This window comes from Takifugu rubripes, chromosome 20 (assembly GCF_901000725.2).
Source record: "Takifugu rubripes chromosome 20, fTakRub1.2, whole genome shotgun sequence".
Taxonomy (NCBI): Eukaryota; Metazoa; Chordata; class Actinopteri; order Tetraodontiformes; family Tetraodontidae; genus Takifugu; species Takifugu rubripes.
In genome coordinates this window covers 16,560,898-16,586,857 of record NC_042304.1, presented here as the reverse complement: position 1 = coordinate 16,586,857, position 25,960 = coordinate 16,560,898, and the positions used below count along the sequence as shown (strand labels likewise).

Sequence of the window (25,960 nt, the reverse complement as noted above, 5' to 3'; positions counted from 1 at the left end):
TCTACTCGTCCTGCATTCTTTGTCTTTTTGCCGGTGTTTTAGTGCTTCAGGAGATGATTACAGATCTCGCTCCTGACTCACCGTGCACCTTCCTGGAAGCGCCACCCTCTGAGGCTCACCAAGATGCCAAGAATTCCCACATGCTCGTGTGATTTAGTCAGAACCGAAAGGCCAAGCGTAGCTCCAGCTCCATATTTCAGCAACGGGTTGCTATATATGTGGCTGTGAGCTACTCTGCTTTAAAATTATTCCCTTAAATGAGCAGAATAATAAAATGATAAGAGCTGAGATCATAACAAATCACCAACAGTCACTTTTCTAAAAATGAAACCAAAGCAAAACGTTTGCTTTCTACACACAGAGTACAATTCTACTAACAAACACAGGACATTTTTGGGAAGTGAGGACATTATGGATGATCTTCACACCTTCAAAGGACCATTTGAGGGTTGAGACATGGCTGAGGTTAGAGTTAGGGTCAGGGGCTTAAGGGTGTCAGGGTGTGAGGGTAAAGAGCTGGGACATGCATTATACCTATGAATGTCCTCACAAAGATAGCAGTGCAAGTATGTGTGTGTGGTGCAGGTCATCTGATCATGTCAGTTTTCATAGCAGCAGGATGGACCCTTGTATTGTCTGAAAGGAAACACGCGCACGTCTGCGTGTGTTGTCGTCTCTGGACAATGTAGAGGAATGGGGGGGGGGGACAAAGACAGGAGAGTGTGTTGACCCGGGGGCCAGTCAGCACACACACACACGCACACACACGCACGGACATCAGGTATGAGGTCACAGCTGCAGCAGAGCTCTTATTGGTTCAATCGTTGTTCGTGCATTCTTTTATTATTTCCTTTTCACATTTCTCAAAGCTGTGGCCCAAACTACAAACGTTACAGCTGCATTTCTTCTTGAAAACATGTCCCGTCAAACTAGTTTAATATTTCTTTTACCGATAAGTCATCTCTGTCGTGGAAAAGCTCGCCTGTGATCCGTCCGATGTCGGTCTCGCTCCATCTGAACCCACTAATGTGCTGATGTTTACGCTATGACATCAGCTTTTACGTGTGTTTAGCTTCTGTTGTCTCTGGTTACCACTTTACTTCAGTGTCCTTGTAGCAAAAAATGTGTGTGAGATGATGTTTTGGTGTTTTAGCAACGGTGCAAAAACTCTAAAAACTCTGATTTGAGCTGATTTATGCTTCATAAAGAGTGAGCCAAGCAGTAAAGTCTGGGGAAGGAGCACGAAGTGGACCTCAAGCTGCTCAAACATGTCTGGACCCTGCTGAGAACAGAGTTTTTGGTTGTTTCATCGCCAGTCTGCAAATAGCAACGTTAGGTCACGTCTAAATCTTCTGTAAGTAGAGGAGCCAGTTGGTGCGAGATGTTTCAAACAAAAAGGCTCGGAGGATGAAATATGAGGCAGTGCAGGGAGCAGAGAGGAGAGGAGGAGGGCTGGGAGAGTTTTCTTTAGAGCTGGGGGGCAGCAGCCAAGAGACATCGCCACTAAAAAAGAAGAAAATAAAAACTCCTCCCAAACGGAGGAGGAGGAGGAGCTGGCTCACAAATCACTGCCTAGGGAGGCGTGGGGGGGAGGGGGGGGGGGGCAGAGCTGGCTGATTGTGCGCTGTTGCTTGTTGTTGCCTGTCTGAGTGTAGCGTCTTCCAGCCGGTTCAGACAGTCACTTCAGCTAAATATGAGCCGGGACTCGTGTGGAGGACAACTATCGAACTGAGAGGAGGAAAAAGAGCAGAGATCATCAAGTGGAGAAGAGGTCACACTCTCAGGTAAGAGTGGAAACCTGTTTATGCAGCTCAGCATCCGTGATACGGTGTGTTTAGGAATGTGTGTGTGCAGCCTGTTATCACCAGTCACATGTGTTTTTAACATTTTAAGCACATGAACTGAGTTTATCTACAGTATAACTTGATTTTTTTAAAAGAATAAATATATATACTGTCCTTTATTTGGTTTGCTTGTCGCCTGTTTTAGGCAACACGTTGCCATCCCAAGGCGCTGGGTGTAACTGTGGTTGCTGGGATTGGTGGTGCTAACTGGGGAGAAACCCCAGCAGGAAACAATTAGATGAAATATAGCAGATAAGAAGGTTGCTTTCTTGTTTGAGTGTTTCTATATTTAGCTCACATTCTCAAGGGTTGCTTGTACTTAAAAGCTCTATGTCAGATTTTTTTGGGGTTACTTTTATTCTTTTTAGCCCAGCTGACACCCTGTAGTCTGTAAATATTGGTGCACAACTCATGAATTAATGAATGCTCTATCATCTAAACCGAAGTAACACTTGATGTGTTATCATATAATCAGCTGGGATAGTGACACACGGGCATCAGGTCAGACGTTCGTCAGAGTCACGGCGGAGCTCCTGAGCGGCACCAGACCGTAATGTGTGTGTGTCATATTGGCAGAGCTCAGCTTTTGACCTCATGATTGATGATTGTGACCCGGTGTGTGTGAGTGTGTGTGTGGTGTTGTGTTACCTGTAGGTGTGAGATCAACGCTGGCTGTTCTCAGCGTCTCCAGACCGACTCGGAGGTTGAAGATGGAATCTTGAATGGAATTTCTGCTGTGATCCAGAGTTGTTCTGAGATTTGCAGGCTGGTTTTGCTGCTTATGTCAGGCCTCATCAAGGACCTTAAAGTGTGTGTTGTCAAGGACCGACGGTCCTGACTGGCTGTCTGTCCTTGAATCCTGAACAACATGTTTGTTCTCACACAAAAATCTGGAGACACAACAGTGGGATTTAATAATGTCTCATGAATATCACACACACACACACACACACACACACTCACACACACACGCACACACACACACACACACACACACGCACACACACACACACACACGCACGCACATTTTTAACCCACACACTGAAGATTCCCCCCCCACAAAAGCTAACTCTACACAATGGTCATGTGACAGTTGTTCAGTTGTTCCCATTGTCCACTTCTGGCCAGGGGCTAGTGTGTGTGTGTGTGTGTGTGTGTGTGTTTAAATCCTTCAGAGGAACCTCCTCATTTGCTGCATGTTACTGTTGCTTTTGCTGTTTTTGTGTGTCGCTTATAAAGGGCCTTTCTGCAACATTGGAGTTTATTTTTAACTTGTCTGTGTGAGTCTGTTGGAGCAAGTCACACTCTTTCCACTCTCTGGAGTAAAGCGCTATTTAACAGAAGAAATCAAAGCTGGCTCCTGATTTAAGGGTATAATTGAGGAGAAAGACGAGGATTAAAGCAGTTAGAGAAAAGTGTGGTGCTTTACTGGTGTGGGATCAAACACAGCATGAGACAGTGAAAATGGAGAAAGGAAGTGAGAGTAACCCTCCATAACGAGCTGCCCAAATCTAAATGTTTATACTGCTATTTCCTCTTCCTGTTTAACTCCACTTGCTTCCCAACCAAGGCCTTTGTGTATTTGTGGCTCCCAGATAACATTACCTGAAATATATAGTCTTTCATGACCAGGGAAACCAACCAAATAATTCCCAGTCCAATTTATTCACTGGTCCGACTCTCCCCGATGTGCCCAGATATTAAAATATGCATTAATTGTTCAATCCTTTTAACGACTCTGTTCCTTTAAAACGATGGCAAATTTCCTTTCATTCATTCCTTTATTAAAGAAGTGAATGAAGTTGTAGCAGGAAATACAATATGTCCCACTCCTCCTCGGGGACGGGTGATAGAGCGAGACATCTGGAAGAGAGGAAGGGACAGACGGAGGGAAAAGAAAAGCACATGGGACAAAAAGGGGACAAAGTCATCAAAGAAGAGCTGACATGATGGGCGCACATTAGGAGGGGGAGAAGATGGATGGGAGAGAGAGACTCAAGGAGACAGGCCACAGGTCAATGTTACCGGTCGGGTAGAGGAGAGGAAGTGTGTTTGTTACACCTGAACTTACTTCCTGTCTGCAGGAACAATGTTTTCATCAGAGCACTGAACAAAAACCACGTCTGTGTTTTCACTCAGCGAGGGTCAGATCTTATTATTCTGCAGGGGAGGGTGTGTGTCTGGCAGATGGTCAGATGGTCAGGGCCACACACACACACACACACACACACACACACACACTCACACACACACACACACACTGACCCTGCCAGAGGGTCTTATAATAGGTCCCTCTTGTATTGGTTCTGCCCCTCAGAGGAATCCACACTCTGACCCAGCATGCCTAAGCAGGACTTTTACAGTCTCTTTTAGTGTGTGTGTGTGTGTGTGTGTGTGTGTGTGTGTGTTTTACTTGTCATGCTGAAGAGCCTCCAGCTGTTCTTTAACTATATTTGCATTTTTATTGTGATTCATTCATTCAGGCTCAGACCTCCTGCTAAAGCAGCTGCCGCTGCGTTTGTGGCGTCTCATCTGGACGCGGAGACGACGCGATTCCACTTGATCTCTGTGCACGTCGGCAGACGACTACATGCAGAGAATCCAAATAACATCATCAGTTGCAGATTTTGCTGTCCGAGAGCCACGCGATCTGCCATTTCTGCTGATCTTGTCGTTCCACCTCCATCGTTACGACGGCGTCTCAGGCGGCTGCAGCTATTTTTAGCGCCTGTTACCCAACAGACTTCTGCATTTCTCCTATATTTGACTGAGAGGAAACACAGAAGCTGTCGTTGCACGCTCATCCGTCCGGGCCAAAGCAGATGTAACGTCTTTTCCTTTGATGGGAGTCATGTGAGTTTTTGTGGATTGGAGCTGTTGGGGGGTCTTAAGCCCTCATCTTCATCAGCTCTCGTCTTCATCAGAGCTGGCAGCACCAGAACGACCGCGGCGCCACGCCCAACCGTTTCCTCTGATCACAATCAGGGCGATCAGATAGACACAACAGCAGAGAGCAGTCTTGGTTCTGGGGAGGTTGCTGGAGCAGGAGGGGACTTCCCTGTCCCCCGTCCTTCTGTCCAGCGCGTCTGTCGGCTGATGTTTTGTCTGTCTGGGTGCTGCCTGACGACAGGTGATTCAGAGCAGGATGTAGCAGCCATCCCGTCGTCACCAGCTGAGTTTATCAAGAACTGGTGCAGTATTCCTCCCCTCGGCAGACACGAGCCCCCCCTCTGGCTGTTTACACAGCGCAGAATCTCTGCACCTTGACTGAAGACAGAGGTGCTCGGCTGCACCAGCTGAAATCCAAACACTGAGAGCAGCTGATGCTGACTTGTTGCTGCCTGTTCCAGCCACTCAGGCTGCAGCCATTTGTCTCACTTGTTCAGGTTTGTGTCATCTGTGTGTATTCACCTTCTCACGGTCGGGAATGATGGCTCTTCACCACACAGGCGCTTCAGTTTATTCACGCCGTTCTTCATCCGAGGCGTCATTGTAGGTCAGCGTGTTCAATTCTGACGGTTTAAAAGAAATCCTAGCCAATGAATCACTTTAAAAATGTAACTGAGATGCGATGACAGTTGGCAGGCTGTATTAATTATTAATATAATGCTAATATGCAGCAGACAACCCTTTGGGTGAGTTCCAGTTCATGTGGTAAAACTTTCCAGAATAAAGACGCCGTCTGGCCGTCCTGACCTGAAGGTGTGTTACGTAATAACCGGCTCCTCCCCCCCTCAGGGCTGATGTCACTATGTTACCTGTGTGATGTGAGCGTGTCATTGATACACCTGCTTCACATCCCTGCGTGTCACGTATCCTGATGTTTGGGCAGTATGAGCGTGTGCTCCAGGTCATGTGACCTCACAGGGGTGTTTTCCTCATTTACATCTCGTCTGTATCTTGTTCCCATCCTGTTGTCACTGCGCCCCTCAGCTTAGCATGTAAATTACGTTATCTTCCAGAATTCTGTGGCTGTCACCCATCACATGTCTGAAGCTGTCTCAAACTGTAATAATTTGAGAGTGTTCCTCAGATTATTGAAGTTTTCCACTACATATCTGGAGGTTTTAGCAGAGTTCTGTTATTTGTGTTCCAGCAAAACCTGTGATTTCGTCTTCAATTCTTTCACATTTGAAATCAGAATTGCAGAAAGCTACTTGGTGCCTGAGACCTCAGACGTGAAAGGTGGAAATAATGATAATTATTCTCAAATTCATCACCAATGGGTCTGTCTCTGAGGCACAGGTTGACATTAAATGACGGTTCAGCTTATTTTATATTGGCTGGCGGCGTTCTTGCCCTGTGGTGTTGCTTCATCGTAGATTTCTATGTAGTTGCAGATCGTCGTCATGAAATCTCCACCGATCTCTGGCCCTGCTCGGCCTTTTCCAGACTAATCGTATAACTCCTCCCCCTCTCTGCGTTTGACTGTTTTCCAGAGTTGAAGATGATGGCAGAGGGGCGCTTTGCCAGCCTGCCCCGGTCGCTCCACACACACCACAGCCTGGGAGCAGGCAGCTCACGCCCTGGAGTCCCCTCTTCCTCCCTCTGTGTCCCTGGAGGCGGCTCCTGCTCCTCCAGGAGGCTTCAGGCCTCCCTCGTCACCTCCATGGACCTCCTCGGCACCAGACCGGGGTGGGTTGACGTCACAACCAGCCTGAAAAGTCGTGTTATCGGCGTCCGTGGATAAAAATATACAAGAAACAAACATCTAAACATCTGGATTATAACCCATTTCTACATTTAAATGTTCTAAAAGCCCGCCTGGTGTCCACATGCTGATGCATTTAAGTTCAGTAGCTAAAAGCGCTAATTCCTTCTCTTCACCTCTGGTTCTCAGCCTCCCTCCTGGACAGGACGGCAGCCCGTCAGACGGCTCTGCTGCTGCCTGCCAGCCAGTTTCCATACACGGAACTTTGCCGCGACGTAAGAAAGGTGGAGCCGGTCACGCTCACAGGACCTACACCTGGGACCCCAGATCCAATCAGGCGTCACGCTTCCATCAACCCCCGACTTCCCCGCTGGCCCAAGACAACAGTGAAGAATTTCACCCTTACAGGTAAACAAATGTGCCGCTGAATTTATAGCTGCCACAGTTACTTAAGAATATGGTCCTGTTTTATTAAAAACATTTCGTTTCCTCGAGTCGTCGCACCGTTGTGGCGTTTGTCCATTTTCAAATTCCAGGACTGTTTGAGGGGGTTGGAAACCCGAGCCTCTGAAACCCCCTGAAGGGAGAAGCCCAGACTTCAGAGAGGACACACACACATCAACACACACCTGTACACTCATCCCTCCTCATGGCCTGCCGCCTTTTTTTATCTGTAGTGTAGAGTTACAACAGACTGTAACTCATGATGTGTGTGTGTGTGTGTGTGTGTGTGTGTGCGTGTGTGTGTGTGTGTAGCCCTCAGCCTCTGGGTTACCTTTGTAGGTCAGGGTGTGCCAGGACAGATGACAGTGAACTGGAGGCTCTTTGTCTCTTCTCTGGATATATTTCAAACGCTGCTGACATAAACGGAGAAATTTGTCCAGGTCATCGTCAGACGTGCAGGTGGCTTCATAATGAACGTCACCGTCGTCTCAGCCTGGTTCGGTTTCATTCTTCTTCTTTTGAAGTCACTTAAGTGAAGGAGACATAGAAAGTAAAAGATGACATCACTGAAAAGAAGTAAGGGGATCTGAACCGACGCCACGTCGGCTCACGTCAAACTGCCCGTGGCTTTATTATAAATACACAACAAATGCACACATGCTGTTTATAGTTTGGTTGATTTACAAAATCATTTAAAACCAGAAATTGCTCCATTTTCTTCAGGCTTTAGTGTCGGGAAACCCAACTTTCCCAGATCTGACCGTCGTTTAACACCCTTTCACATCTCACAGTTGACTTTTCTATAAAAAGATAACGGAATGTCTCCACCGCTCACTTTCCATCACTCAAGCTTTCCGCTGACCTCTGACCCCTGACCTTATGTTGCACTAGTTTCCAATTGGCCAGTTTGTCTTTGGTTTGACCCCTTTGGGCAGCGCTGTAGACCACCAGGAGACCAAAGGGGGGGTATGTGTGAGGAGGTCCAGAGAGGAGTCTGGCAGAAATAAGCAAATTCCAGCTGGAGACTCTTTCTCCACTTTCTCAGCCACTTGTGTAAGTTTTCTGCAGAGTTTACACATTTTTTGTGCCTGAGGATCATGCTCACCTCTTAAAAGTCATTTTTAAATCCAGTACAGACTGAAAACAAACAGAAAAAGAGATATTTTAGTCATAATGCCACACATTATTGATTATTCTAGGTTTGTTTTTAATTTTTTGAGGTGCTCAACGTTATTAAATTCCTTTTGTAATCAGTCATTCACAACAGCCTGGTTATATAGTTGGTTGGTACAAATCACTCCTTGCTCTCACTCATGGGAAAGTTTAGCTTTATTTAGACATTATAGATGCCTGGACAGTTTAAATTCCTGATTTTAGCGCTTCCCTGTAGCCTCGTCACTCCTGATTAAACACCACCTGTAGTGAGGCGTGTTTGGGCAACACTGACCCCTGCTGGCCTCCAGCAGACACTGCACAGGCTTCCCACTCACCCATTCCTCCCTCCTCGACTCCCACACATACAAGTATGGTGCCGTCCCTCACCGCGTCCAGCTGCGGTTGTGCTCTGTATTGTGTGGTGAGGTGCAAAGAACAACAAGAGCCAGAAAAAGATGAGTGTGGCGAGGGCCTCTGATTTTTCCTGCTCGCAACATTCACCGCCCTGTTGTTGAGTGTGTTGTGTGGTTATAGGCGCAGGAACACAAGTGTGTGAGGACATCTGCTGCTGCTGTTTCAGCAGTCTGGGCAGAAGAGCTTTGGTCTCAGTTACACTTCATCTAAGTGTTTCCACTGAAGAGTGGAAGATAAACTTTATTTTTGATCCAGTAACCGTATCAGATGTCATCAAGTACGCCTGGAACTGTCCGTAGCAGTCAGGAACCTGTGGAGGGATGAGAGAGATACACGGAAACGCGAACTGAAGGCACCTCGAGGACAATATAGCGCTGTCAACCAAGTCCAGGAAGGACAGTCAGACAACATCACCACTGCTGCTAATGTCACAAGATGGCTGCGCCCATATTCTCCACATTTAGTCTCATTTTTATGTAATGGCAGGAAATGATGTCACACTATCCATCTTCATTTAATGTCAGTGGTTTCACCTCCAGGGCTCCTGACCTCTGACCTCCCCGATTGCACGGGATTTTCCCTCAGCTGTGGCTGGGTGAAGTCCTGCAGGGTTTATATGGGAGTTGTCTGGTATGTGCTGATTCTCTGCGCTCCCACCTCAGAGAACGGAGCTTTAGGACCCGGTTGTGAGGGGCAGGTGGTTGCTGTGGTGACGGTTTGGGGCCACGCTGAACTTCAGCCAACCGCCGATTCCAGCAAAGCAACACTTACTTGTCACAACAAAGGACCAAAACTGAAATCTGAAAAGGAAATTTTAGTTTAGCTTGACCGCAAATGCTCAACATTTCTTCTCTTTACTTTTCCATCTAAAAATAACGGCAGAATATTGTGATGTAACAAGTTGCATCATGGGAAAAGACATGGTTTTATCACGTCCAACTCCAGACATGCTGTGCTCTCTGATGCTCAGCAATCAGAGAAAACCTTAATTGTGATGTCGTAAATTGCATATGTTCATGTTTATTTTGGGTCCTGGTGACACACTTTAAACTGGAGGTTAAGGCTGATGTTTACGGGACGCCATGCATGCACCATCCCATCATTATATATCATAAAATGAAGTAAATTTAGTTCCATATAATACCTATTCATGCATTTAAAAGGACGCTGCATCACATTAATTACGTTGCTGCACCAGATATTGCACAATCCGAGTCCCTAATGTAGTTTATTGTAAAGATGACATCATCTGGTTTAAAACAAGTATAAAAGAACATAACTATGATTTGAAGAATATAACGGCTGCGTAAAAAGAGCTGTAATAACCTTGTAATAACAATCATATGATGAATGCTGAGCCTGCTGAAGCCGCAGGAGCTCCTGTAGGGGGCGATAGAGACACCTGACCGAGGCCTCCCAATATGAATAAAGATGCATTGTTGTGAATGGAAGCTTCTGTGTAGTTACGCAACTAATCCTTCTCATTACTTGTGGCAGTATTAAAGAGTGGGAGCATGTTTAGTTTGGTAAGTAATGGACTGTGCTAATATTCCCGTGGGAACAGTAGTAAAGACTTGGGGGGTTTAAACTACCAACCTCGCTAAGGCAGTCCAGGATTTTGAGCTAATTGCCTCTTTTGCTGAGCGGAAGGCTTTAAGCCTCCCGTAGAGGGAGAAATGAATCGATCTGGGAGTGTTTGAGAGACGGCACACAACACAATTAATGAGCCGTAGGTGAACAAGCTGCAACGGGAGCTGGTGATTTCTACATCTGCAACGTCGGCTGGCAAACATGTGAGATGACAAAGAGGCTTAATGGACTGGTTTGAGGGAGGCACAGGCTAATTGGACTGGTTTTAGTGGTGGAAGAGGAGCCCACGTGCAGGTACTGTAGATGCCATAAACACAAATGGGAAATGTTGAACTCCTCGCTCCAGAACCAAACTGAAACATCTAAGAAAGGAAATAAAATGCTGCCTCTGTTAACAAGTTTGCTTTGTAACCTCCTGTGAATTTGTCAGCGGACTCAGAAGGAAAGGCTGCAATGTGTGTTGGTGTGGGGGAGGAGAGAAGGAGGGAGGGAGGGAGGGAGGATAAGACAGCCAGGCGTGTTTACCACCAAGTGAGAGTGAGGAGAGAGAGACAGGCAGCAAATGAGACTCAGAAGGGGACAGTCTGCTCCAGTGGGAGGGAGACACGGGACAGTTTATGGTGCAGCTGTAAAGATAAGATGGAGTCTCCTTTGGCTTTGTGACATCTAATCTCAGAAATCTGCGTTTTATCTGCACTGAACTCTTTTAGCATCCCCTAAAAGTGCCGAGGTGTTTCCGAAACATCCTGGGATTCAAACCTTCGCCCTCACACAGAAATGTGCTCCCTAAACCGGACCATGTCTTTGTCTGTGTTCCCCAGGGAACCTGCTGCTGGCCCGGACGCCACGGTGGACTACGTCAAGGTAGGAGCAACACATTATTTACATGCTAGCTGCAGGTTCCACCTGCGTACCGAAGCTGGATTATGATGTTTGAGTGGAAACCCCTGATGGGCAGAAATCGCCCCCACGCTGGTTACACACAGCTTCGAGTGTGTCAGTGTGTTGGCAGCCTGTTGTGTTCAACATAGAATCACAGAAGTGGTCAAACTTGAGCTCGCTGTTCCACAATACTTCTTAAAATCCATTTAATCCGTCACCGTCAGTCGGAAGCTGGATATGAAACTGGATGTCTGTCGTCAGGCTGCGACGCTGCTCACGTTTAATCCCGCTGGCCTCGAGGGAAACGCAGCAATAATTGATACGTGCGGAGCTGTTGATCATCATCACCACAGCAGCAGCAGCGGAGTCCCCGTTCCTCAGAAAGGTGGCGGTTCCGTTACCACGGACAGCAGATCTGCTGCTTCGCTGTCTGGAATTCTGTCTCAGGGTGATCCAACCTTGTTATTAATCCACGATTAAACTAAATGGAGACGCTTCAGTGTCAGTATTTTAGCTAAACTAATTAGTTACAAACATGAATATCTGTCTTGTCACGTCACAAGGAAATAATCCCATATCCGTTTAAACATTACTTGACTATTTCATTTTATTTTTTTGTACCGCGAAGCTCTAAATAGGCCCGGTAGTTCCCCTAAAAATAGAACGTATTGATCCACCCGTTTTCCTGAATCCATGCAAAGTTTAATTGGCCCTTCCTCAGCTCCGCGCACATCGTCCCAGCACATTTCCAGGGGTGCGTTCATTAGCTTCATCTGCACAACACTTTTGTTGGTTACATACTGTATGTTTACGTTCTGTTGATAGACCCACAGCTGTTCCTTCTGCTCACGCATGGACAGAATCTGGACGAATATCACGGAACTGCTGTTTGAACTGTTTGTTTTAACCCCACTCATTATCAGTTCTGGAACACTTCATTTTTACCATCTTCTGTTAGCTCATGCTTGGACGCTAACACATTCCTCTGAAAACTAAACAGACTTCTTCCCATAAATTGGGAGCCAGCACACACACACAAACACACACACACACACACACACACACACACACACACACACACACACACACACACAGAGGAGTGTTTATTTTGTCAAATTAGCAGTTTGTCCGGGTGTAAACAGTGTGTGTGCTGACCACAAATGGAGCTTCTGTTTCTCACCTATTACATAATATGTGTGAACTGTAGCCGTCAGCTGTGGTCCACCAGGTGTGTTTGAGTTTCCACTCTGGTTGAAAACCAAACTGTGTGTTCATGCTGCCTCTTTGTGTTGTATCAGGTTTAAAAAGGGTCAAAAGTGCAGTGACCTTTTGCATTATTGTTCTATTGATCATGTGCAAACTAATTGTGAAGGATTAGTTTATTCTGGTGTGTGTGTGTGTGTGTGTGTGTGTGTGTGTGTGTGTGTGTGTGTGTGTAAAGCTGTCCCTGTCTTGTCAGGCTGGTTGATCTTCTCATGGTGCAACAATGGAATTTTTCTGAGATGCTAAATGAAGGGTTACATAAATGCATGTTTGATAGAAATAGACAAGTACAGAGAGAGAGCAAATGAATAGAGATAATTAGAAGGAATGACCAAATGTCTTTGGAATCTTCCAAAACTCAGTGATACCAATGTATTGTGTATCTGTTTATATTGCAGGCAAGCGTAAATTAACTGTTTGACTTGACTCCATGCATCTTATGCTAAATGAGAATGCATTGATGTATTAAAAGAGACTGGACTGAACTGCCCCAAAGCCAGAAAGATCAGAAGGAATGGAGCTCTTTGATTTAACTGCTGCATATTTCATTCCGTCCCACGTCTATGACGCGAGAACATCAAAAGATTAGCAACAGTCGTGCTTTGTGTTTCAAACAGCAATCAATTTCCACCACATAGTTGATGCTTTTAGGTCAAGAAGTGGATAAAACATGTCAATATTCGATTCAAACAGAACACACCAAAAAATCTCCACTTATTCCTTAAGGGATCAAAGTGGTTTTAATCCAGAAAGTTTAAAGATGCTCTCTGGGTCCATCTAGTGGAAGAATGTAGGTACACCACAAAACCCCTGACGTGTACATGGGCCTCTTAGAAATCTATACATCAATGTAGCTTTAATTAGGACCATCACGCTAATCCGACAGGAGCCAAACTGATGTCAGATGGTGACCAGATATAGACCAGCGAGTCGGCTGATCGCCGCCGGCGTCTCTCAGCTCCACCACACAACCAACGTGCAGGTTTGCTCGTTTTACGCTGGACAGCAAATCAATCAATCATTCAATCGATGACCTAGCATACAAAGAGAGACGTCCCACTGTAAAAATCAATCTGATCATCAGTTTGTTTCGGACCGATCCCAGATGCACAGCAGGCTGAACGGCTGTGATCTTTATTGTTCCATAACGAGAACAGCCTGACCGGAGTAGGACCCCCGTGCTGGGAATCCTGGAATTATTTATCAAATCAGACAAATTTAATTAGCATCTTGCCCTGCCTGTGGCCATATGGAAATAAGTGTCTCTTTGGAATCAAATGGTTTTTCCAAATGAATTCCCTTTAGTGTCGTTACACTCTGGATCAATTAAATGGAGCCTGCTCGTTATTCTAGTCTAAACTACCAGCACCACTGCAGGACAGAACTTTAAATCTGTCACTATGTGACAGGCAGATGACAAATGTTTCTGAGGCTTCACGACTCCAGAGAACCACAGTGGGAACGATTATCTACATCTGGGAAAACCGGGAATGGCACTGAACCTCCCATGACCTGGCCAGTGGCCAGAATATCACCAGGAAGACTTCTACGACCAGAATAACATCTATAATAACTACAGGCCTCGCCTGGTCTTCATCACACTACTTTATAAAAAGACGCTGGACCCAAGGAATCATGGGAAGCTGCAGAGATCAAACCATAAAGAACAAAGACTCTGGAGTGCACATGGGTTCACTTCCATTTACATAATGTTGGAACCATTTATGACGTCACACATCACAACTGCAGTTCGAGGTCACCGTCGTGGATGCGGATCCACCAACGACGGTCTGAAGGCCAGTCTGGGACTGAAGGAAGGACGGAAGTGGAAGCAGCAGGTGTGAGGATCACCGTTGCTGGAATTCCTGCCAGACGTGACGGGAACGCCACAAATCACACTGACGTTTGATGCTGACGCAGGAGGTAAAGCTCCAGATGCTGATGGGGGGGCAGGGCAGCAGTGCAGCAGCACGCCTGTGGACGTTTGGGTCTGAAACAAGTCGCACATCTGTTGTCGAGAAAAGTGCATCCAGGAATCCTTTTGTGTTTTTAGTAACACAATTCCTCCCGTTTGGTTGCTGAAACGGCAACTTTAGAAATAGAAAACAGAATCCCGGCAGGCCAAGTTTTGTCCCTGGCTGTTTTCCCAGCACATTCCTGCCGATACGTGTGTGTATTTTAAGGTGGACTTTTAGCCAAGCTGGTGATTTGGGGCCGCTGTGGTCGGCGTGTGTGCGTTTGTCGCTGTGTAGCGCAACAGGGAACGTTTGACACGCGTTTCCTCCAGATCCTGCAGAGAATTCGCTCTGTAATTAGTGGTTGGGAATCCTGCTGCGGAATACTTGGACCAGGTCGTGATGGGGTGCCACCGGCAACGTGCTTCTGTGTCTTCGCTGATGTTTGTGAGCACCTAAGTTTGATTGTGTCCTGGACAAACGGTCTTTGCTTCCTTTCGGTGGGAATTCCTTCGAACACACCCACACCTCCAGTACGCTCTCCCAGCACAGACGGAACCTGCAGGTGTTCCTTCTCATTCTTACTTGTTTAGTGTTGTTAACCAGGAAATCATTCACCGTCTCTTCATTAAAAGACTCAAATCAGCACCCCAACAAAACAGGAAGGGCATCCTCAGGTGTAGATTGGATTTAGGGAGATTTAAACCCAACCTATGTTGTTGTTTCTCCTCCTTTTAACAGCACAAAATCTAAGTAATTCTATGGTAAAAAGAAAAGCCCTGACATTTAATTAGAAGTAATTGGAATAATTTGCTGTGTGCCATAGGAGTGGACTTTAATCTGTGATCAGCTTCAAATCTCCGTCCATCATCTGTGATTTCAGCCACTCCCACTTTCCCCTATAGATCACGCCCCTCACCCATATAGGGCATCTAGGGCGGAGCTACTGTGTGACAGACATGTGAGAGAGGTTCTCCAGAGCTGTGAGAGCAGAGGAGAGTTCACTCTGCAGGAGACTGCAGAGGAGAGAAGAGAGGAGGACGCTGAGGAAGATGAGGGGATCGGAGGATGATCTGACCATCTGTTGTTCCTGTCCACACTCGTATTCTAGAATGGAACTTTTTCTCAGGGCTGATTCAAGCTACTGAAGCTGAAATCGGCTCGCTGCAGGCACCAACCAACTAAAAAAAAGTTAGCCAGAATGTCGGAGCGATGCACTCTGAAGACTCTGACGGCCACCCTTTGCTGCTTCTATCAGAAGAGCTCCGTCATTACTGCAAAGGTGTGTTTGCTTGATCCCGAAGCCTCCTTTTGTTCTGTTTTAGTGTCACCACTGGAAGCAACACCGGAGAGAGAGCATCTGCTCACGCTTCCATCGCCGTGCTCTTTCCCTGGCTGTGCATGTGAGCTGAACACTGGGCTTTTATTACTCCGAGCAGACGCTCTCACAAATGAGCGACTGTCTGTGCGTCTGACAGCCTGGATGAGCGAGTGAGCCAGCCGGAGATATAGAGCGGGCTTCATCCGCACACAGAGCAGCCAGTGTGTGGTGGATTTGGTTATAGGCAGCGAGGTACCGGGACAGGAGTGACGCTCCTCATGAGTGTGATTAATGACCAACTTGTGGTGGTTTGTCTTCTCTGTGACGTCAGGGAAATGAACGCCATTAAGCTGATTGGATGGAGCGAGCGGCGGCGGCGGCGGCTGCAGCAGGCGGTGGTGATGAGGCGTATCGCTGGAGACGGACACTCAGGAGCCGCTCGCTTCCTGCTGCATGATTGCACGTTGGAGTTGTGTTGTTTGCACACACTTTGACCTCAGCTAATCTGCCGCCGTCCCAACACTTGTTCTTAAATCGCTAACGTAGCCTGACGTTGCTGCGGTGCTTTGATGAACGTTGCGGGCTTTGATCAGACTCTCGTGAGTTGGTCGTGAAGGTGCGGGCGACTCACGGCCTTTTGCGGTATCACAGTGATGAACGTGCACGCCAGGTTTCTCTGTGTACGTTGCGATTAAACGGTGAACCCAGTGTTAATTTTTAGCTTCAGCAGTAACAGGTGAGACTCATCTCGTTAGATCCTCAGACTGTTTTACCTTTGATGGGTCTTGAACTGGTGACCTGCAGGTTGTTGGTTCGCCGCCCCCCCTGCTGCCCCCCCTGCTGCCCCCCCCCAGCGCTACTGTGTGTCTCTCCAAAGGGCCTGGGGTCCGTTTTCTTTTCCTCTCTCTCCGTTCTTTCCTCCATCTGTCGTTTTGGGATGTTGCCATTTAATCAAGGAGAAGCGGCTCCGTGTTTCTTGTCTTCTGAGTTACACGAGACCTTGTTAACCTCTTTTAAAGGGAGCAGCGCAATAATGAAGGAGGCAGGGTGGCATCGGCCTCTGATGTGGTTCTAATCTACAGCTGTAGCCCCATCAGAGTCGTCCCGGAGGGATGAAAAAGCTTTATGTCTGTTTTGTTTCAATATAACAGTTCGGATGAAAAGGACTTTACTGTTGTAGCTTCAGTTAAATGCTTAATCCAAAGAGCTCTTGTAAACAGGATTTTAAATGATTTCTCTTTATTTTCTGGTACCAAATCTCAAATATGTCCATTAAATCTTAAAATGCAGCTTTCCTCATCAAAGCCTCGTGCAGATTCTCTTTCTAGGCTTTAAAAGACCCCAGCAGATTCTGATCCAGCCCAGATCTTGGCAACAGTGTGAACGAGTCGGGAGCTAACGAGATTCACCCCCTTTTCACGAGAGCATTAGTGAGGCCAAGCGTGATGTCAGGTGACCAGACCTCACAAGGATTAGAAGCACTTCACAGACTCGTGCTTCGCTTTGACCAGACAGTGTGAAAACTAGTGAACAAGGCAGCCAATAATAGAACTGGCAGCTTCCTTAAAGATAATTAACCAACACTCATTAATAGGTTGATGGTAACATGAAGGAGTCAGGATGTTGCAAAGTCATTCCAACTGCTGTAAACGTGTGAAATCCCAGAATAATCCCAGTGAGTCTGACCACACTGGTGCCCCGTTTTATGGAAAGGTCCAATAATGATGGATGTTCGCTGGATACGTGACAAATATTCATCCTCAGACGGCTGAAAACACCCACAGATGTGTTTGATAGCATGGAATTAGCATGATTAGCATGATCTAGAGCCCATGGTTGGACTTCTGCTGGAGGTCAGAGGTCAACCTTGTTGTCACCAGGTCATATTAAACACATCCAGTATAAAGAGCGGAGCCACAGTCGGGGATGGAGGGAGATATTGCTGCGTTTGTTTGTTTCCAGAGGGCTCCTGGGAGGGTGAGGGGATGTAAATAAACATGACCAGGAAACAACAGTCGTTTGGGAGATGACACCATGATGAACCTTCTCCAAAACCAGCCCGATTCAGCCCATCCAAACACAGGAAGAACCAGCTATTTAGGAGCCGGTAAACAGGAAAGGAGGGACCTTGTGATTATGGAGCCACGATGTTCGGATAGAGGAGGTGAAACAGTCGTTAACTTCCTCCAACATCCACCAGATTATGCAGGCGAAGAACATCATGGTAGAAAAGTCTGAGCAGAACAATCCCGCAGCACCTCAGAGTGACGCAAATGGAGACACGTGGAGGGACGCAAACAGCAAACTTAAGAGCATCTCATTCACAATCGTCAGTGGATTCCACGTTCAAAATCTGATCGTTGGAACAAGATTTTCCTCCCTGACACACTGGAACGAAAGTTTGGTGTCGCTGAAGCCTCTTTCCTCAAGAACTGTGTCCTTGTGTCATGGTGGTGATTCTGGATTAGGAACCGGTCGGTCTGGTCTCAGCAGACATTGGTCGTGGCTCCATCAGGAAACGGTGAAGCAGGCAGTCAGACGGGCTGAGCGGCTGCTGTGGTGCTGCTCCGTCCCCGCTGGCTGGGACGGCTGATGACATCATCATGCAGCGTTTTAGTCCTGGCTACCCTGTAAGAGAGAAGCCCACCACCCTCCGTGCATCGCTGCTTCCTGCCGCCCGTCCTCGTCTCCTCACTGACGAGCAGCCGTGGCTTTTATGACTGACTCAATTAAAGCCATCCCAGAATATCTGCACGCTTGTTATAGTGGGGCTCCACATACCAGCAGTGTGTCCTGTTCTCCAGCTCAGCGGTACCAGCCTGGAGCATATTTAAACATACTGACTGAGAATACACACAAAAAAAATACATTTTTGATCCAAAATGATCGTTTCATTATTTTCAGGAGTGAAGGAACTACACGTCCCACAATCCCCTGTGGTTTCCAACCAGTGTCCTTCTTTCAGACCTGTTTATTTGTGTTATTTAGTTGTTTTAGCTTTTTCTAACTGTCACATTTTCATAGAAGCGAGTGAAAAACAGAATATTTTTACAGCCGTGACTGGATCCTCGGGTCTCCTGTCGCACGCGAAGGTCCATTCTAATGATTTTAAACACAGAAAATATGAAAGGAGAGTGCACACTTACAAAGAAGGGCTCACGTTACACGGGGACATTTATGGATCTATTTTCACTTTCAGTTTCATGGCTCAATAACTCTTTGTGTGTGTGTGTGTGTGTGTTGCTTTTATCTATTGTTGTGAGGACGGTTGGGCTTTTGTGAGCTGGAATCTTTGTGGTAGGAATGAGACTGAAAGCAGTGAAGGTCAGTGATGAAGACACGGCAACGTCTCTTCTACTGACACTGACACAGCTGATGTGTGGAGGAACGCTCCCGAGAAAATGGTTTAAGAGCAGATAAATAAGCAGCTGCTGCTCCTCTTCTTTAAATGTAATGCTAACTGCTTTAGCTTCTTTTAGCATGCGCGCGTGTATGTGTGGGCAGGTTTGAGCACTTGGGTGTGGCCAATGCGATGACATCACAGCAGGTGTCACCCTGTGTGAAAATCCAGGAGAGGAAAATCACAGAGGACGGCGAGAGGAGCGTGTGTGTGTGTGTGAGTTAGCATGTTGCTACAGAGAAGATGTGTGTGCCTGACAGCAGGTGTATAAACCACAGGACTTTACTATGAGCAGCGAGAGTGAACGATGCAGGGACCCAGCAGCTATCACGTAAGTGTGTGTGTGTGTGAGTGTGTGAGTGTCATTTTGTTACCAGACCTGTCTGTCTGTGCTCCATTTTACTGACCTTTTATTCAAACATTGTTTCTGCTGTTCCCACTGACTGGATCAGGTGACCTTCAGTCCAGGTCTTTTCCAGGATCAGGAGATTCTTTCTTCTCTGTTTAATAGTCGACTTCATTCTGTTTAAACAGTTGTTGGTCCGAAAGGAAACTTCATGTATTTGTTGCTGATTTGCCTGCTGAGCTCCCAGTTTGAGGCTTTTGTTTGCCGAAATGTTGTTTGCTCTTCTGGCTCTTGGAGGATTTTCCGAATGACACCTTGCAGAAATGTGTTTGCTGTGTGTAAAGTGTGTGTGAGGATCAACGATGGCGCGTCTGCTCAAATCCAAATGTGCCCTCAGGAACTTGAACCTGCCGCAGGCATCAAACCTGGAGATTAAAATAATTTCTGTTGAATTAAACGTGGAACTGGAGGTGCACCGAGGGGGCGGCGCCTTAGACTGGGACGAGGGTCATGTGACAAACTTTACATGAGTCGTTCATCATCAGTCTCATGGTGGAACCTGAAGCGTCTGAGCCCAGCGTGAAACACCTGAACACTGGGCTGTGATGCAGCTGCCTGGTGGAGATGTGGCCTCACACACTTATTACTCTATTATTACGCTTGTTCCTGGATGTCACATGCTGCCGCACCGTTAGCGCCGGTCTTGATCGGCTGTTGCCGTGTTTGTGTGTCCTTTCACCAGTTCTCCAGGGATCAGTTCATCCTGGAGTGTCCTTCTGAGAAACTGCGCAAGGAGCTGGAGGAGGAACTGAAGATGGACTGTGAGGAGCTGCGGAGCCACGCGTGGTACCACGGAGCAATACCGAGACAGGTGGAACACACTCTCACACACACTCTCACACACACTCTGAGTCACCAGTCCCTCCCTGAAGAAGTGAGGATCAAAACTTGTTGAACCTGATCACCTAGACCTCACACACAGACGCGGAGATTACAGCTAAACTGTGCCTGTACGGCAGAGTTATAACTCTGTTATAACAGGACGTGTGTGGGTGTCCTGTTATAACAGAGTTTGTTTTGTTACCAAGCCTTCTTTATCGTGCAATCACATTTAATTAGCTGCTTCCTCTGGCTAAACTAGCATTATAAACTATGCAAACACGTGCTTAATTAAAGTCTGTAACGCGTGTGTTTGTGTTTGCTACATAGAAAGAACCAAAATATACATTTTACCTGTAAAGTGAGGACATTTTGGCCGGTCCGCACAACATCAAAGGGGTCTAGGTTCGGGTTTACGTCTGGAAGAGTCCTCACAAAGATAGAAATACAATTACAAATAAATCCAAGCAGAATCAACACATGTTGAAACAACACAACCATTCATGTTTATTCAAATTGCTACAGCCATATCTTTATTAATATTAGTATAAACTAAATAGTCTCCATGTATGTAAATCAAATATTCTGTTTTTTAACTTCAAGTCTTGCGTAACTTTGTCAAACCAGATGGATCCGAGTTCCTGTAGGCGACAGTAGCAGCCGACCGCCATCGGCTTTAATTAAATGTTTAAAATGGAAACAAACTCCCTGTGTGTGTGTGCGTGTGTGTGTGTGTGTGTGTGGCCGGTATGTAATCTCATGTATTGTTAAAGGTTGCAGAAACCCTGGTGCAGCGTGACGGAGATTTCCTGATCCGGGATTCCCTGTCCAGCCCAGGGAGTTACGTCCTGACCTCCCAGTGGAGAAACACAGCTCAGCACTTTAAAATCAACAAGAAGGTAAACCCGTCTTTGCACCGGGCCGCTCGCGGTTCGTCGACCTTGAAAAGAAACGCGAAACAACTGATTTTGTCCACAAGGTGGCAGCACAAACCAATAAATTGATTATTGAAGGCCCAAGCTCCTCCCCCAGGTGGTGACGCTGAATGAGGCCTACACCAGAGTGGAGTTCCGGCTGGACAGGGAAGGATTTGACAACGTCCCTGCGCTCATTCGGTACTACGTCGGCAACAGGAAACCCGTCTCCCCCGTGAGTGATCGCACGCGGCTCGTCTTCATCAATGAGGGCGGTTTCTGAAGGCGCCAACTCTCGCCTGTAGGTGGTCGGCGCCATTATCTTCCAGCCAATCAACAGAGTTCTGCCGCTGCGCTGCCTGGAGGAGAAATACGGCGTCTCCAACAACCACCGAGAGCGACTGATGGTGCAGGAGAGGCGGAGTCAGAAACGCCTCAGCCTCAACATCACCAACGGGCACGCGCATGACGGTGCCCACGCCATACGGGACGGCACCGCGTGCCAGGACAACGGCCACGCCGGCCAGCTCAGGTACGCCAGGCACTTGGACGTATCGGCTCTGTTATCGGATTAATAACGGATTAATAACGGGTTAATAACGGGTGTGGACACAAGAAGACCGCTTTCTGTCCCTTTCACCTTAAACTAACACTTTCTAGCAACCTCTCCTCCCCCAGGACGAAGGATCGCTGCGGCAGCCAACCCGCTAGTCTGAATCAGGTCCACGATAGGCGACGCCCACTCAAGGCGCACCAATCAGAGAGCTACCTGCCTCTCGGTAAAAGAGCCCCCGCGATTACCCACAATTCACTGTTTCCAAGTGTACCAAAACAAATTTGACTCCTTTCATTTGTTCTGGTCCTCCCCAGGGTCCAAACCTCAGCCCCACCCGCTCGCAGACTCGGTCCCCCTGAGCCCCTCCCACAAGTCCCCGGTGTTCCGGACGGGCAGCGAGCCGGTGCTGAGCCCCTCGGTGCCCCGGAGGTCGGCAGAGCTCCTGTCAGGTCAGCCAATCAGAGGCTCCGACAGTCAGCTGTGTCCCAAACCGCCTCCCAAACCCAGCAAGGTGCTGCTGTCTCGTCTGTGCCCCCCTGCCGACCCCCCCAGCTTAAACGCACCCCAGCTGGACTCCTCATGTGCGGAGACGCCAGCGCTGCCACGGCGGACCGGAGGTAAAGGTTCGTTTGAAGCTGCGGTTGTTTGGTGACAGTCCTGGTCGGTCTGACGCCGTCTCCGTCTTCTCAGCTCCTCCTGGATCTCCAAGCAAACCCCTGAAGTTCCACCACCAGCTCCAGCCTGCAGAGCGCTCTCTGGGCTCCTCCCACTCCGGAGGTCCACCCGCCGACCCCCTCCGTGGTTCTGAAGCACCGGCGGGTTTGTACCAATCGAACGGCGCCCTCGACCTTCAGGTGCCGCTCTGCGGCCACGTGGAGAGACTGAGGAGGGAGGAGGTGGGCGAGGGGGAGGCGGCGGGGAGGAGAGGCCTGGACAGAAGCTCCTACCATCACGCCAGCGCCCCCTTGGAGTACACCAGCGAGGAAGAGGAGGAGGACAGGAAGAGGAAGACCCTCGGCTTCCTGCGGCCGATCGTAGAGACAGAGTCGACGTTCCGGCCGGCGGACTTCGGATCTCGACTCTTGCCGCCGGAGAACAAACCGCTGGAGATGTTGGTCCTGAAGAGGGCGAAGGAGCTGCTGCTCAGCCACGACCACCAGAGTATCGCCAGACACCTGCTGAAGGCCGACTGCCAGGTAAACGTGCACGCGTACGTGCACGCGAGGCGGCCAGGATCCACACCGGAATAACGTGTCCGACACAAACAGGATTCTAAACCTGGTGTTTCCGGCAGGTGGCCAGAATCATCGGAGTGACTCCAGAGCTAAAGTCCCAGATGGGCGTGGCCTCAGGCTTGGAGCTGGTGACGCTGCCACATGGACGCCAGCTCAGGCTGGACCTGATGGAGAGGTGCACGCACGCACACACACACACACACCTGTCTACCCACCCGCACACCTGTCTACCCACCTGCACACCTGTCTACCCACCCGCACACCTGTCTACCCACCTGCACACCTGTCTACCCACCTGCACACCTGTCTACCCACCTGCACACCTGTCTACCCAGCCACACACCTGTCTACCCACCTGCACACCTGTCTACCCAGCCACACACCTGTCTACCCACCCGCACACCTGTCTACCCACCCGCACACCTGTCAACCCACCCTCACACCTGTCTACCCACACACACACCTGTCTACCCAGCCACACACCTGTCTACCCACCCGCACACCTGTCTACCCACCCGCACACCTGTCTACCCAGCCACACACCTGTCTACCCACCCGCACACCTGTCTACCCACCCGCACACCTGTCTACCCACACACACACCTGTCTACCCAGCCACACACCTGTCTACCCAGCCACACACCTGTCTACCCAGCCACACGAGTCCGTTGGCGTTAGCACGTGTGCGCCTCACCTCTTACTCACGTTGTGCCCGTCCCAGGCATCACACCATGGCGATCGGCGTTGCCGTGGATATTCTGGGATGTACGGGCAGCGTAGACGAGCGCGCCACCACCTTAAATCGCATCATCCTGGTGGCGCTGGAGCTGAAGGACGCGGTGGGCGACCTGTTTGCTTTCACCGCACTGATGAAGGCGCTGGACCTGCCTCAGGTGACACAGACAGACACACAGACGCGTCGGGGAAAAACAAGTCTGACGCTTTGTGTGTTGGTGTAGATCAGCCGTTTGGAGGAGACCTGGACGACCTTACGGAGAAACTACACTCAGACGGCCATCAGCTACGAGAAAACTCTCAAACCGTTCTTCAAGAACCTCTACGAGGGCACAGGTACTGAGCTCAGACAGCTCACTGATGGGGTCAATAAGGGGTCAATAACGGGTCAATAACGGGTCAATAAGGGGTCAATAACGGGTCAAAAACGGGTCAATAAGGGGTCAATAACGAGTCAATAACGGGTCAATAAGGGGTCAATAACGAGTCAATAACGGGTCAATAACGGGTCAAAAACGGGTCAATAAGGGGTCAATAACGAGTCAATAACGGGTCAATAAGGGGTCAATAACGAGTCAATAACGGGTCAATAACGGGTCAATAACGAGTCAATAAGGGGTCAATAATGGGTCAATAACGAGTCAATAACGGGTCAATAAGGGGTCAATAACGGGTCAATAACGGGTCAATAACGAGTCAAAAACGGGTCAATAACGGGTCAATAATGAGTCAATAACGGGTCAATAACGAGTCAATAACGAGTCAATAACGGGTCAATAACGAGTCAAAAACGGGTCAATAACGGGTCAAAAACAGGTCAATAACGGGTCAATAACGAGTCAATAAGGGGTCAATAATAAGTCAATAACGAGTCAATAAGGGGTCAATAATAAGTCAATAATGAGTCAATAAGGGGTCAATAACGGGTCAATAACGAGTCAATAAGGGGTCAATAATAAGTCAATAACGGGTCAATAACGAGTCAATAAGGGGTCAATAACGGGTCAATAACGAGTCAATAAGGGGTCAATAACGGGTCAATAAGGGGTCAATAACGCGTCAATAACGGGTCAATAACGGGTCAATAAGGGGTCAATAACGGGTCAATAACGGGTCAATAACGAGTCAATAACGGGTCAATAAGGGGTCAATAACGCGTCAATAACGGGTCAATAACGGGTCAATAACGGGTCACCAATCACACGTGAAGAACAAGTCTAGGCTAATTAGCTTAGCTCAGATCCTGCTAATGATTGTTACTATCAAAGCTCCTCCGGACCTCATGAGGTCGACACTTGTTTATTTCTGACTTTAGTCGATTTATCACGTTATGAAGTTGCTAAAAATAAGGTTGACCTTTCACCTCCTGCAGCTTCCTGTCCCCCCACCGTCTGTGTCCCCGTCCTGCTGCCTCTCCTCACGCTGATGGAGCGTTCGTCTGTGATGTCAGAGGGGGCGGAGCTCTGGGAGACCAACGACCAGGGCTGTGACATCATGCTGCGCCACCTTGAGGCCGCGCGCGGCGTAGCGCACAACACATGGAGCTACGCGCAGAACGCAGAGAAAATGTTACAGGGTAACGGCGGCGACCGGCCTGTTTTTTGTCGACTGTCATTTATTTATTTTTAAATTTTTAAATTATTTTTTCCCAGAGTTCCGGTGCGACGACGAGCTGCTGGAGGTGTTTAAAACGGACTTCCAGCTGCGGCTGTTGTGGGGAAGCCGCGGCGCTTGTGTCAACCAATCGGATCGATACAACAAGTTCAACCTCATCCTCACTGCGTTGTCACGGAAACTGGAGCCGCCTCCAAAAACCCAGACGGTGATCTGAAGTTGCCCAAGCGAGGTCGGGTGGAAACGTCCTGAACGTGGAGGAATTCTCAGGAGAAAGTTTCCCCTTAAGAGTGTAAAATCATCATGAAACCATGGCAACATTCCAGCCAGCGGCGCTGAATCCCGACAGGAAGCGGCGCTGATCATCAGTCGAACCCAAAAATCATCTGGTTGTTGCTTGTCAAACGAGCACAGAAGTGAATCAAAAGTCGCATTTGTAGATACAAACAGCAAACTTAGATCATATTTTTATCTTAAATATGTGCAGTGGATATTTTTACTGTGGAAGAGCAGAAAAATATTCCCTCCTAATGTGTAAATCCAGGTTTTCTTCCGAATCTTTAGATGAATAAAAATATTTTTGTTCCTGTGTAAATGTGAACAGAATTAAAGTTAGAATACGGTTGTACATACTGAAATATCAGCACGTTGATGTCTGTATATATTTTATGTAGAATACTGTAAAAAAAGCGTATTAATTTTATGAACCGCTGTAATAAACACGTTAAAGTTTCTGAATGTCTGAAACAAACTTCTGCACTG

The 25,960-nt window shown here is 47.9% G+C and overlaps 1 protein-coding gene across 5 annotated transcripts in view; it reads left to right on the top strand.

The window, feature by feature from the left end:
- Nucleotides 1–25,957, top strand: part of bcar3 (BCAR3 adaptor protein, NSP family member) — a 32,114-nt gene extending 6,157 nt beyond the window's left edge. The window contains exons 1-16 of one of the 5 annotated variants that reach the window (XM_011618652.2): nucleotides 1,603–1,784; nucleotides 6,284–6,479; nucleotides 6,685–6,903; nucleotides 10,920–10,962; nucleotides 20,008–20,136; nucleotides 20,918–21,043; nucleotides 21,177–21,293; nucleotides 21,364–21,590; nucleotides 21,737–21,837; nucleotides 21,929–22,237; nucleotides 22,305–22,810; nucleotides 22,909–23,024; nucleotides 23,571–23,742; nucleotides 23,809–23,920; nucleotides 24,957–25,160; nucleotides 25,237–25,957. In XM_011618652.2, the coding sequence (XP_011616954.2) occupies nucleotides 6,292–6,479; nucleotides 6,685–6,903; nucleotides 10,920–10,962; nucleotides 20,008–20,136; nucleotides 20,918–21,043; nucleotides 21,177–21,293; nucleotides 21,364–21,590; nucleotides 21,737–21,837; nucleotides 21,929–22,237; nucleotides 22,305–22,810; nucleotides 22,909–23,024; nucleotides 23,571–23,742; nucleotides 23,809–23,920; nucleotides 24,957–25,160; nucleotides 25,237–25,415 (2,748 nt within the window). In that variant the 5' untranslated portion in view covers nucleotides 1,603–1,784; nucleotides 6,284–6,291 and the 3' untranslated portion in view covers nucleotides 25,416–25,957. Of the gene's footprint in view, nucleotides 1–1,602; nucleotides 1,785–4,609; nucleotides 5,231–6,283; nucleotides 6,480–6,684; nucleotides 6,904–10,919; nucleotides 10,963–12,420; nucleotides 15,481–20,007; nucleotides 20,137–20,917; nucleotides 21,044–21,176; nucleotides 21,294–21,363; nucleotides 21,591–21,736; nucleotides 21,838–21,928; nucleotides 22,238–22,304; nucleotides 22,811–22,908; nucleotides 23,025–23,570; nucleotides 23,743–23,808; nucleotides 23,921–24,956; nucleotides 25,161–25,236 lie in introns of those variants that run through there. The other 4 variants (XM_029827742.1, XM_029827741.1, XM_011618653.2 and 1 more) reach the window with 4 other exon arrangements.
- The last annotated feature ends 3 nt before the right edge of the window (nucleotides 25,958–25,960 follow it).